The 12,138-nt window shown below is 38.2% G+C and overlaps 2 protein-coding genes across 6 annotated transcripts; one reads left to right on the plus strand and one right to left on the minus strand.

The window, feature by feature from the left end:
• Positions 1–485: 485 nt before the first annotated feature.
• Positions 486–4,298, plus strand: LOC119898478 (G-protein-signaling modulator 2-like). Its single transcript, XM_038712652.1, has 4 exons — positions 486–676; positions 1,706–1,891; positions 1,981–2,096; positions 3,302–4,298. Exons 1-4 carry the CDS (start codon positions 583–585, stop codon positions 3,467–3,469), a joined length of 564 nt encoding a protein of 187 aa, XP_038568580.1. The 5' UTR covers positions 486–582; the 3' UTR covers positions 3,470–4,298.
• A 1,314-nt stretch (positions 4,299–5,612) lies between these two features.
• LOC119898476 (mucolipin-3-like) lies at positions 5,613–12,077 on the minus strand. 5 transcript variants are annotated; one of them, XM_038712647.1, is made up of 14 exons: positions 11,883–12,077; positions 10,600–10,796; positions 10,353–10,520; positions 9,936–10,089; positions 9,748–9,817; positions 9,549–9,645; positions 9,113–9,212; positions 8,818–8,930; positions 7,825–7,974; positions 7,563–7,664; positions 7,228–7,350; positions 6,875–7,081; positions 6,159–6,277; positions 5,613–5,946 (listed from the first exon to the last, which is right to left on the minus strand). In XM_038712647.1, the coding sequence occupies exons 1-14, from the start codon at positions 11,893–11,895 to the stop codon at positions 5,907–5,909; spliced, it is 1,653 nt and encodes a 550-aa protein (XP_038568575.1). In that variant the 5' UTR covers positions 11,896–12,077; the 3' UTR covers positions 5,613–5,906. The 5 variants fall into 5 exon arrangements, with proteins under 5 accessions (XP_038568575.1, XP_038568579.1, XP_038568578.1 ...); XM_038712651.1 differs by having other exon boundaries at positions 10,600–10,806; XM_038712650.1 differs by having other exon boundaries at positions 11,858–12,077.
• Between the last annotated feature and the right edge of the window lie 61 nt (positions 12,078–12,138).

A 12,138-nucleotide genomic window follows, 5' to 3' on the forward strand; every position in this document is an offset into this window, starting at 1 on the left:
AAGATTTTTAATTTACAGTAATACAGAGGAAATGTTTGGTGTGGAACCATCATTTCTCATTATGTTTGAAACTCAATGGAAAGGAAGCATCTACACACTTAAATCTTTACAAAAATCTTTTTATTAGCAAGCTTTCGGTGATAGACCCTCAAGGCAAGAACAGGCAGCAAGTAAATGCAGCAGTACAAAAGGTTAAAAGAACAACCTTTAATGCAGAACACCTGTGTCACTCAGTTGAAACTGTGTGGCTAAACATCAAGGAAACTGTGGTCCTGGGTATGATGACTACAAGTGTCTATAGGCTATGCTATAGACACTGTACCATTAACTTGTAATTCATCTTACCCAGGACTACAATCCCTAACGGGAGAGTTTGAAAGTTGTAATTAATGCAGTATGCCTTGCTATTATCCATGTATTTTGATGTTATATTGGTTGTCCGCTATTCTGTTCTTTTCTAATGTTATTCAGTTGTTATCTTTGTTGGGGTTATTTTTTTTTTTATCACTGTAGCCAGGATCACAGGACACTATTGGAGAGGATGGCTTTTTCGACCTCCTCTCTCGTTTCCAGGGCAACAGAATGGACGACCAAAGGTGCACCCTAATGGATGGCCAGAGCCAACCCCCTGCTCATTCCTCTCCCTCCTCCACCCCACCTATAGCTGAAACGAAATGTGAGTCAGCCCCTTGTGTTTTCATCTGTGTTCACACCATATTTAATAGTACAATTTTCTGACTCATCTTTCAAGGGGAAAGAAGAAGTGGAAACGAGTAAAAGAAATTTGTTCTTTGGTAAAGATCTTGGTTTATTTTATTTACAAGTCTGCTGTGTAATACCACCTCTGCCTCATATGGTGTGAATGCAGCATGTCCCCAAATGTGTCCTTTTATATATTAAAAGGACCAGTGTGTAAAATTGTCAGAAATGAATGTAATATTCACAAGTATTCAATATTTATTCAATAGTTTTCATTAGTGTATAATTGTCCTAAAATAAGTATTATTGTGTTTGTTACATTGGAATGAGGCCTTTATATCTATAGAGGAAACGGGTCTTCTTCTATGGAGTAGCCCAGAACAAACAAACCAAACACTAACACTCTAGAGAGGGCCTTTAGTGTTTTTGCGAGTTTAGCAGCTTACATTTGAGAATGTAGCAATCTGCAACGACTAGATGCCACTGTATCCTACACACTGGCCCTATATTGTGTGATTAATCCTTTTGTGTTGTTTGTGTCAAAGGCATTAAAGTGATACGCTACCCAAAATCTGTGATTTGAGTGTCAAGCACTCAAACGCCTCTAGCCTTGAACATTACCTGTAAAAGGTTGGAGTTTAATCCTTCACTGAGCAAAGCAGCTTTTATGGACCTTAATACTTTTTGTCTATCCTTGTTATGGTCACAAATCCAAGCTCACAGTATGATGGCTGTGATAATGCATGAGGACAAAACTACATACTTTATAGCCAACTGCCAAGTCTCTTTGAAGTGTTTGATGCTCAAATACATTTTGTGTGTTGCTTTAAATGTCATAGAATAAGTAACCAGGGATCTCCTCTTCCTCAAACTCTTATGCTCCTCCCCCAGTATTTGCCTTCTACAAAATCATAATGAAATGGCTATAGGAGTAAAAGGAACAACTCACTGTTACCAGCACACGTATTCTAAACCACCCTTCATTTGTTACAATCTCTGTTTCTAGCTATTTTGGAGTGCGAAACACCATTGCAGGATCCTGGTCATTTCCTGGAGCTGCTGGCCAGCTCCCAGGCCCGTCGTCTGGACGACCAACGAGTCAGCCTGAACCATTTTCCTGGCTTACGTCTCAACACCTCCAACCTGCCTCGTACACCCTCCACCTCCAGCAAAGATCAAGTCCACCCACAAGGTGACAAAATGCTGCTTAATCTGTCATCTCCCTCAGCATCACTCGGTAGTACTACTCGCATCATGACCTATGCTAATTTCTCCTCCCAGCCCCCACCTCCAGTATAGATACCTCTCACATACCCTCCCTGTACAGTCACCTCGAGGTAAACGCTGAGCAGCCTGAGGGGGATGATGTCTTCTTCGACATGCTAGTGAAGTGCCAGGTAAGAAATATAAATCCAGTATATTGCTGCTGCCCAGGCATAACGGGTGTTCCACATTAGATAGAAATTCTACTAATACTTTATTTTACTGGTGGTCTAGTTTGTGAATAACTTCTTAATAAATGTCAAGAGGTCCCTGGAAATAACTACATAGTTTGTTACTAATTATGGGCGGAAACACAACGTTCATTTAAAGAGCTGATCCATTAAAAGCCAACCTAATTCTCCAGCTATGTTTAATTGCATGGATGTGCACCAAGTTAACAAGTCTCTATTTTCATTATAATAACTGGTACCACATTGCATGGTTCTTTCCAAGAAACTTCTTGGAAATTTAATAAAATTATGGACCTCCAAAAAAAAAATAAAAATCTTGGCCTACATCCTTTTCAGTCAGTCATAATTACTGTTTGAGTGTTCAATCCACTTATTGTAATTATTTTTCTGTTTACATAGTGGGAAGGTGTAAAGAAAGTTCTTGCAGGGTTCAGTTTGTAAATTTTAGAGGCACGGGAATGAACTATCTTGGTACACTATTTTGTGACCTGAGCCCCACTCAGTTTTTCTCTTTGTGTTTTGAATCAGTCCTGAGTGGCTACAAGGAGATCACACACACACACACACACACACACACACACACACACACACACACACACAGGAAAATAACACTTAAGACGCCTAATTTGTCACTGGTATATTATGACAAAACAGTTGGGCAGTTCCTGATAAGTAAGGCCTGTGCAGAATCCGTGATCACAGTGTAGCTCAGTGTAATACATGACTTGCTGCAGTGTCACATTGACACAGGTGGTGATAATCTCATGAGATTAAGCGGTTTACAGGTACAGAGCCAGGTGCTCAATGCATTATGGGAAACAGTTGGCTTTAGCTAAGTGCTCATTTGCTCTGAGGTTTGATCAACAAGATTTTGTTTCACCTTAATTCTAGTTTTTTTTTGTGCATTTTGATTTACTAACTTTCTTGGCTTAAATTAAACCTATGGAGATTTATTCAAAAACGTGTTTTGATTACAACCAAATCATTACAATGATTTTCTTCTAGATATCTCTAATACAAAGTGTGAAACATCTAACAGACTTTACATTTAATAAGAGCTTTTCTAATACTGGCAGTGATGCATGGTCACTCGAACCAAACAGTTGACTCTTATAAAGAACAATTTACTAATAACTGTCACTGTTTAGGGCTCTCGACTGAACGACCAGAGGTGTGCTGCTCCACCCTCTAAAACTAAGGGACCAACTGTTCCAGATGAGGATTTCTTCAGTCTCATCCTGCGTTCCCAGTCTAACAGGATGGAGGAGCAGCGAGTCCTGCCACCCCCTGGCATCACCCAATCCAAACCAGGCTGACCCCATGAGTGATTGTTTTTTTTTTTTATTGTCTCAGGATAACAGATGAAGTAACAAAGCTGTTTTGTTGTAACCCACAATACTCATGAGCTCTGCCTTTTTGGATTGTCCTGACAACGTTCCTGTGAGACTGCCAAGAATACAAGGGACACTATAAAGAATAAGGGTCTCAAAAAATACAGAACTGTTCATTATGACTGTAAATCATGGGAAATTTTTTCGCCGACTTGTTTTTTTTTTTTTAGATGCCTACTCTGGAGGCTTGCATCAAGCCACTCATTCAAACTGTGGGTTGTGGGGTTTGTGTTTGGACTAAAAAGTACTGTATTCTTAAAACTTTAGCCAAACTGAAGGGATTGATGATGGACCTTCTATGAACCCATCTCAGAGGTTCTGAAATTAAGCAAATTGGATCATTGCACGGCCTGTTCTGCCAATCTGTGAATACATTAAGTCTATCAGAGTGGTACATCTTGGTTTGAATTGATCTCAGACCTCTTCAACTTGGAGGTCAATTAACAAATCTTCTCTGGGGAAATGAGTTCCACATCCACCACTACTGCTGCACTAGTGGCTAATGGAGCCATTTTTAGAATCTGTTTCCCTATATTGCTTTTGAAGACTTCACTGATCGTTTTTACATTGTTAAAGGTTGTATGTATGGAGTTATTATTGCCATGAACTGAACTGGGATTTTTTTCCCCCCATTTTAACAAGATTTTACAGGGGCTTAACTAGTGTGAGGAGTGGGGGTTGGGAGAAGTTATTGTAGCTTTTATATTGATATTCTCCTGACAATGGAGAAATAAAATCTCATGAATTTACATTAGAGCTTATTTATTTAACCTTGATTCATTGTCTTCAGTGTACAACATGGGGGTCCTTCCAAGTGACATGCATACTGAAAAACATCAGTGCATCATATTGAGACCAGACTTTACAATGTTTTAGTACCTTCATTTCTAACCTTAAAGGAGCAATGTATAAGAATTGAAACAACACTCCCCTATCAAATTTATACTCTAAACATACAGGGGGCAGCATATTACATATCAAAAACAGTCCTGAATGGGCACCAGAGTCAGGCTAATCAGCCTACCTGTGAACCGGGACTGAACACAGCCTCTGAAACGAGGCCAGACGGTGAATACAGGACCGACGGGGTTACAACAGCTCCAACCAGGGCTCTGACGAAGGCATGGCGGGTTCAGGTGGGCACAGGAGGCATCAAGCGGTAGGGGAGCGAAAGGGCGGTCGGGCATTGGGTAGGTGGCAATAGTGTGTAGAGCCAGAATAGTGTGTGTGTGTGTGTGTGTGTGGAGCTGAAACAGTGGAAAGACTAACAACAGTTTTGGTGAGTTTGTGCAGTTTGAATGAAGTGTTTTAAGACGAGTTGACAAAGCAATTTGTTCGGTGAAAGAGAGAAACCTGATTTCAGAAAGTGTACGGTTGTGTTATTCAGACATGTTCTCTGGAAAAGTATAAACAGGTCTAAATGTCTCGTTATCGGATCTGCCTGACCTCATCTGGAGGTAGTCTGGCTCTCATTGTGTTCGGAGGTGTAAACACAATCCGTACAATTTGCAGACATCTATACACAGCATTACATTATAGATATGTTTTTAGCTAACATAAAACACAGCTAAAAGGCTGAAAGAGTTGTGCCTCAAATGTCTGAATATGTGTCTATTCTGTGCCAAAGCATTAAAAGATGCATTATTCAACAGAACTGCTTAAAAAATTAAAATGTGGGGGTGGCAATGGAGCAGTGGATTTGACACAGGCCTGGTATGGGAGACCTGGTTTCGATTACTACCATGACATCCACTAATGTGTCCCTGAGCAAGACACTTAACCCCTATGAGCTCCAGATGCGTGTGACCTCTGACATGTATAGCAATTGTAAGTCACTTTGAATAACAGCGTCAGCTAAATTATTAATTATTTGCCAGATTTACAAAAGGGGACCTATAATTAAGAATTTGTCGTCACAAAGTTCAATAACTCACAAAAGTACATGATTTTCTTTAAAACTAGAGTGGATTTGTTGCAACTCAAATTATTCAGGCACAGGGTTTGCTTTAGGACTGAGATCTGAGGAGGATAACAAGAATGCACTAAAAATACCCGGCGTAAACACAAAGGCAAGATTGGATCATTTAATCATCCAGATAATGTATCCGGATACAGATCACATTTTAATACCAGGTATAAATGGGGTGGTGTTTTATCACATTCTGCTGATGAAGTTTTTAAACTCTTAAATCTCTTCAATTCTTACACATTGTACCTTTTAACAAAAGGGAAAATTTCAGAAGTCAATCACCTGAGGCCTAATGTTAAAGAAAACCTCCCACTGAATTTAATCATATAAGGTGTATATTATTGTTAGGCTATAATACAGTATAGCCTTTCAAAATCTCCAAATAAAGGCCTGCTATGCCTCTGAAGTCTGCCTCCCTTGATGCTCCCTGCACCTGAAAGGAGAAAATGGCTCAGCTTAGATTCTATTGAGATGTTATGTGGAGTAACTGCATAAAATATTAAAAAGTGCTTTGGCGCACTGCACTTGCATCCTCAGTATAATTAGTGCTAATAAGGGGCACCCAAAATAGTTTGTTACAACACAAAAAGCAAATGTTGCAATATTCAAATTAATTTTTAGTGGAACCAGCTGCACATTACCTACCAGGCAAAGCAGCTGTTGTGCTCGTCGAGTCTGTACAACCCAGAGTTTGGCAGATCTTTACACAATGATAAGAACTTTTGCAGCTCTGAGGTTGGGGTTCCACTCTGCTGCTGCTGCTGCTTAATGATACAGAAAGTGATGGTTAGAACAACTGCAAATGAAACATTGCGATACTCCAGTGGTGAAAAGTTACAAAATACATTTACTTGAGTACTTTACTGGAGTATTTCCATTTTCAGCTACTTTATACTTCTTCTGCTCCACTACAACTCGGAGGCAAATAATGTGTGTTTTACTCCACTACATCTGATAACTTTAGTTACATTACAGATTCAGATTAATAATACAAAATACAATCAACAAATGTATTATTATAGGTTTACTGATCCCCGAGGGTGAAATTCACAAGTTACCCAGCAGTGTCTAAAGTAATTAAAATAATCCCCACCATTACTAGTTACAACATAATGTTGTACACATGAATACATTGTACTTTAAGTAAAGTTTGATGCTATACTTGTGTACTTAAAATTGTGACTGTAGGACTTTTACTTGTAAGAGAGTATGTCTGCACTGGTATTGCTACTTAAGTATAAGATCTAATATTTCTTCTACCATTACTTTTCTCTGAATAACCAGCACACAAATCATCCTACACAACTGGGAAGGGAAAATAATAAAAAGGAACAAATATCTAAAACAAGAGTAAACGTCACCTTGATGGTGTCATAGGTGTCGGTGATGATTGTGATAAAAAGGCTGAGGATCATGTAGATGAACAGCGAGACAAAGGAGTACAGGTACACTCTGCTGAAAATCCACACTAGGCTGCTCTTCTGTGCCATGTTCTTAAAGGTGGTAAACATGTCGTCTCCGTTGATCAGGGAGAACAGGCACTCTGACACTGTGTTCAAGGACCGAAACTAAAACACAAGCAACGGGTATTATTTTTATCTGTCCTTCATGATCAACAACTGAAATTGGGAGAACCTGATTAGAATTATAAATACTTTCTGGTTTGGCTTTTGTGAAAATCCACTTTTCTTTGTATTTTGTAAACACTCCTTACCTTCTCGTGATACGGGCCAAGGACGATCCAGCCGCACAAACAGTAACTCAGGTAGATGATTCCAGCACAGCAGATGAAACGGATAACATTTGGGAAAGCTGCCCTGAGTGTCAGGATGAGAATCTGAAAATAGCCATACAATATTGTAAAATATACAACTACATAAAAAAAAGTTTAGTGGCATTCCCTTTGCAGAGCCAGTTTTCAGAAATATGAACAGATAGGTAAGAGTGTAACATAATGAGTGCTATTGTTGTAATTGTATTACAACAGTGGTAATTCTTTTTACTACATGTGGCACTTATAGAAACTAATGAACATGGACTGCATCTTACATTATACTTTCTGAAATAGCCCAGGTAGCGGATGACCCCAATCCAGACAAACATGGTGCCTGTCCCAAGGAAGATGCTGCAGACGTTATAACTTGTGAGTACCTAAAAGAAACAGACGTTTACAAAAGTGTCTAATGGACTGAAGGAATGCCTCTAAGTACATGCTAGCTAGCACAGCTAGTATTGATAGAATGTAATATTGAAAAAGACATTGCAATTAACATGGATCAACCTCTATACTGTAATAGCAAATCCCCATTACCTTAGTCTGGATCTCTATCTTGAGAATGGAGCCAACGATGGTCAGTATGTCATTAACAATGATGAGGATATACCAACCATTCACAAACTCAAACTTGTCTGACCAGGGGACTTCTTTACTGCAGTGGTTCCTGCAGTAGAGTGTGTAATCCTATTTACAACAGGGAAATGCAGGTAAGTTGTACTGTTGTTAACTTTCTTTTAACATATCAAATAGAGATACAGGGATGCACTGACTACAGAAGTCCATGTAAGCAATCCACACAACAGGCAAAGGGAAACCAACAAGTCAGCACCAACAAGAATTAAGCGGCAGTCCCAGGAATAAGCACAATCCCAATAATGGGCAGTATATTACATCACTTCCACGTAAGTCACGACTCAAGCAGTAACTTTACATTAGTAGAGTATCTGAGAATTACAGAGTCAAAATAAAGAAGTACTGACAAGATATCTACCCTCGCGTAGCTGCTGTTGTACTGGGGCAGAACAATTAATCCAAGTTTTATTGAAAAAGGGCAATATTTGATGATGTGTGTAAAAATACCATTCAAAATATGGTAGCACTGCAGAGATGACTCAGACTACACATAATTTTCAATGAAAATCAGAATGGTGATTCATTATTCCCTCTAATGTCCCAAATGATTTCGCAATATCAGTCAAAATAATCACAATCAATAAAACAGTACTATGTTGTACCCATAATTAATAAACACTTTTAATTAATGGACAGATAAAACAAATAAGTAGACAAACTGACTGAGCAGGTTAAATGTTTTGCCCCAGACTGATGCTGTGACTTTCATCCTTCTGATTTTAAGGGCAGTGGAAAATGTTTCTGGCATTGACTTACCTCCATTTTATGAATACAGTATGAACAGATACTGTATCAAACAATCATACATTTTATTCTTTTCGTCTGAGCAAATAAAGTACTACTTGGGATAACAAAAATAATTGCTGTCTTTTATGGTCACTTCAGTTTGCTTACAAATTGCAGCCGAATCCCATTGATCACTGAGCGTGTGCAGAGGGTGAGGGAGGTGATGCAGATTATAATGATGAAGCAGTCAAAGAGCACAGTCAGGTGTATGTTTCTAGCAGCTGAGGGAACAGAGAAATTAAAATGTTTTATCTGAAAAGGATGATCGTCTTCAAACAGATTTTCTGTGCAGCAAAGTCTGAAGCTTAGAGAGCAGTCTTAATGAATCCCAGGAATCCTGAACACAAGCTTAAAGCAATACAGATTATTCCTTTGTACATACTAAATTAAAAAAAAAACTTACACGCTCCAGTTACTTTCCAGTCTCTGCATTCATTGATGTCAACATCATTTTCCAGGTCAACCTTTATCCTGCCACTGTGAGCATGGTTATTAAAAGTGATCTGTTAACCAGACAGCCATGTTTAAGGGAGAGAACATTTTTTACTTCATCCTTACAGCCAAACCAAATAGCTGACTATTCAATTCTGAAGCCCTAAAGATAACATTTAACTATGTAAATAGCTAGCAATGAGTGCAAACAGCCTTCATTTTAAACTGCTCAAATTTGTGTCCTCATCGTAACTTCATTAAATAAACACAGGACTGACCCTGACTCTTTTCATTTTAACTTCTATCTGTGCTGAAGTGATCAGATGTCATATCACTGCTTTTCAAAGACAAAATTTGATTGATCCGCTATAGTTTACTGAGCCATGAGGACAAGTCATGAAACATACAATAACAGCAAAGTTGTAGCAGTCTGGCAGCTCTCGATGTCTCATGGTCTGTAAGTTTATGGCCTTGAGAACAAATGTGATCTTGACAGACAACATCCTGGAAGACAGAACAGGTACATTAACTTAGTTTTTTTTTTAAATCATACATCCCAGAGAGGAAAAGGATTTTGTGTTAAGAAAAATATAGTTACATACAGACCTTTTGAAATGCAATTTAAAATGTGCGTTCCGCAATGATGAGCGATACATCGGATAAACTTTGAGGCACTCTGTTAGATGCAAGCCACAACAAAAAGAAATTTGAAATGTTTTGCAAATAAAACTCATTAAATCTGGTTATGTATTCTGTTTATCCTTTAACTCAATCAAACAATCATGCATACATACCAGTTTCCACTTGCGCATCTATTTCAAAGGTGTCATTTCCGGGGAAGATGGTACTGTTTCTGTAGAACTCCTGACATAGTAAGAGTGGGATGTAGATAGTGCCGTTTTTCCCATATTCATGATTGCCTACTGTGATGTTGTGCAGAACTCCATACTAGAAATGAACAATTGAAATAGATAAGATAAAGTCAGGTGAAAAAGTAGCTGCAGTAGTTTAGGTTGTTTGGGTGAACTGCCATTGTACAGTAGATTCATGCAGTTAATTTATACAAATTCAAACAGCATGAGCAAAGTCCAATCAATCTGTCACATGATCAAAATAAACTGACACACCAACAAATTTGAGCTTATAAAAATACCCCTTCCAGCTGCTCTTTGTAAAACGGAGGAAATAAAAAAAAAAAATGTGGCAGTTACCTGTTCAATGATGTAGTCGATGTGATCATAAACATCAGCCTGTCTGTAAACAGCATACATATCCATGTCTCCATCAGCATAATCTTTCAAGAAGAGGTGCTTGAATGTCATCAGATTTTCCTCCTTGAAAGTGACAACCATCTGGTTGCTCAGGCCAAAAGACACTAACTGAGATTGTGAAAAAAAGACACTTGTTATCAGGATGATGATATAACACAATTAACATATTGGTCATGTTTGAGATTACCTGGATAGTAATAATGGCAATTTTGATGATCTGGATTATGAGTTTCCATGGTTTTCGGCCACGAGCGTGGTACTTCTCACATGGGTTCATGAAGTAATATTTGATCTTCCTTCTGAGACATTCCACGTTGTTGAGATCCTCCACACACTGATGTTGGTGGTTGGCCAAGGGAGGGGGGACACTGGACTCGTCCATATCTACAATAAACTAAATATTGGTGACTTACGTGCAATAAATTGACATTATATAAAAATTGGCATTATAACATTACTCAGATCAATGAAATGTGACAATTAAATATAAAATGATTGATAACATAAACATTTACATGTTTGTACTTAGGGCTGGACGATACAGCCAAAAATGTTATCACGATAAAAAAAAAAATTTTCCTAGATAATTGTCACGTTAAGTATCAAATCGTTATTTCTTTTGAGTTTAAAGGATGATTTTTTTCTCCTGAGTGAAAGTTGAAGAAACCTGATGGTTAACTGTGGTTTAAACTCTTCTTTATGGTCAGAACAAACACTTGATGCCAAAGAGTGGATCACTTCACAAAACTGAGGTAGAACATTCAAAACAATTATGATAAACTCTTGAGAAAAAATTAACTAAAAGTGAATAAAATCAAACCTTTATTGAATATTTATTGAACATTTGTTTTGTTTTATCGCGATAATTATCGTTATTGTTTTATTGTCCTGCCATATTTGTACTTCATAAAAAAAGTGTAGGCTGGCTTGAGCATGGAGGGATTTTAGTTAACATGTATTACTTTTGGATTTCATTTTATTGAATGTGCATAAAGGAAACAAAAATTAGGTAGAACAGAAACACTTCTTAAGATTACGAAATCCAATACACTTGCCTTTCAAATTCAAAAAGTTGAATGCAAACATAACTGTACAGAACTGAAATATCATATGGTTTATTGCAGGGCTTCTGTACTTTATTGCATTAGATTGTACAGGTGTATCTGAAAGTGAAATCCCTTAGGCATAGCTCTAACTTGTCTTTACCCAAATTGACTAAGCAGCAATTGTCTTTGAAGAAGAAGGAATTGTAGTCAGGTGTACCTGAGCATTGTTGAATAATACACAGCAGATCACATTGTGAAACCTGATCAACTTCTACCTTTGCGGCAAACTATGAAATATTCATTAATTGTCGTGTGAGAGTTAAAATGACGTCCTGTCGATCCAGGCCAACAGTGAACAGGAATTAAATGAAACATAAAATTAGCCAGTGGCCTACTTACCACTGTCCCGCACCAGGTTAATTACCGTTTGGTTGCATCCACCAGTGGTCTGTGGTTGTGTTCAGATGTCTCTCAATTAAAACTCATAACGTACTCAAATTGCTGTTGTTTTTTAATTGTGAATGTCATGACTTAAGTAAATAAACTCGACTTCTGGAGAATGTGTTGTCTTGTGATGTGTTGTCCATAGGTGTTTTCTTGGTGTGAGCGAAGTCCTCAAGCTGTGTGGCTCAGGTAACGTTTTACAACCACAGTTTACGACTTGACGTCATTCCACTGCT

Source organism: Micropterus salmoides, unplaced genomic scaffold, assembly GCF_014851395.1.
Source record: "Micropterus salmoides isolate LMB-PRFRI ecotype aquatic unplaced genomic scaffold, ASM1485139v1 Ms_hic_scaffold_1163, whole genome shotgun sequence".
In the NCBI taxonomy this organism is placed as follows: domain Eukaryota; kingdom Metazoa; phylum Chordata; class Actinopteri; order Centrarchiformes; family Centrarchidae; genus Micropterus; species Micropterus salmoides.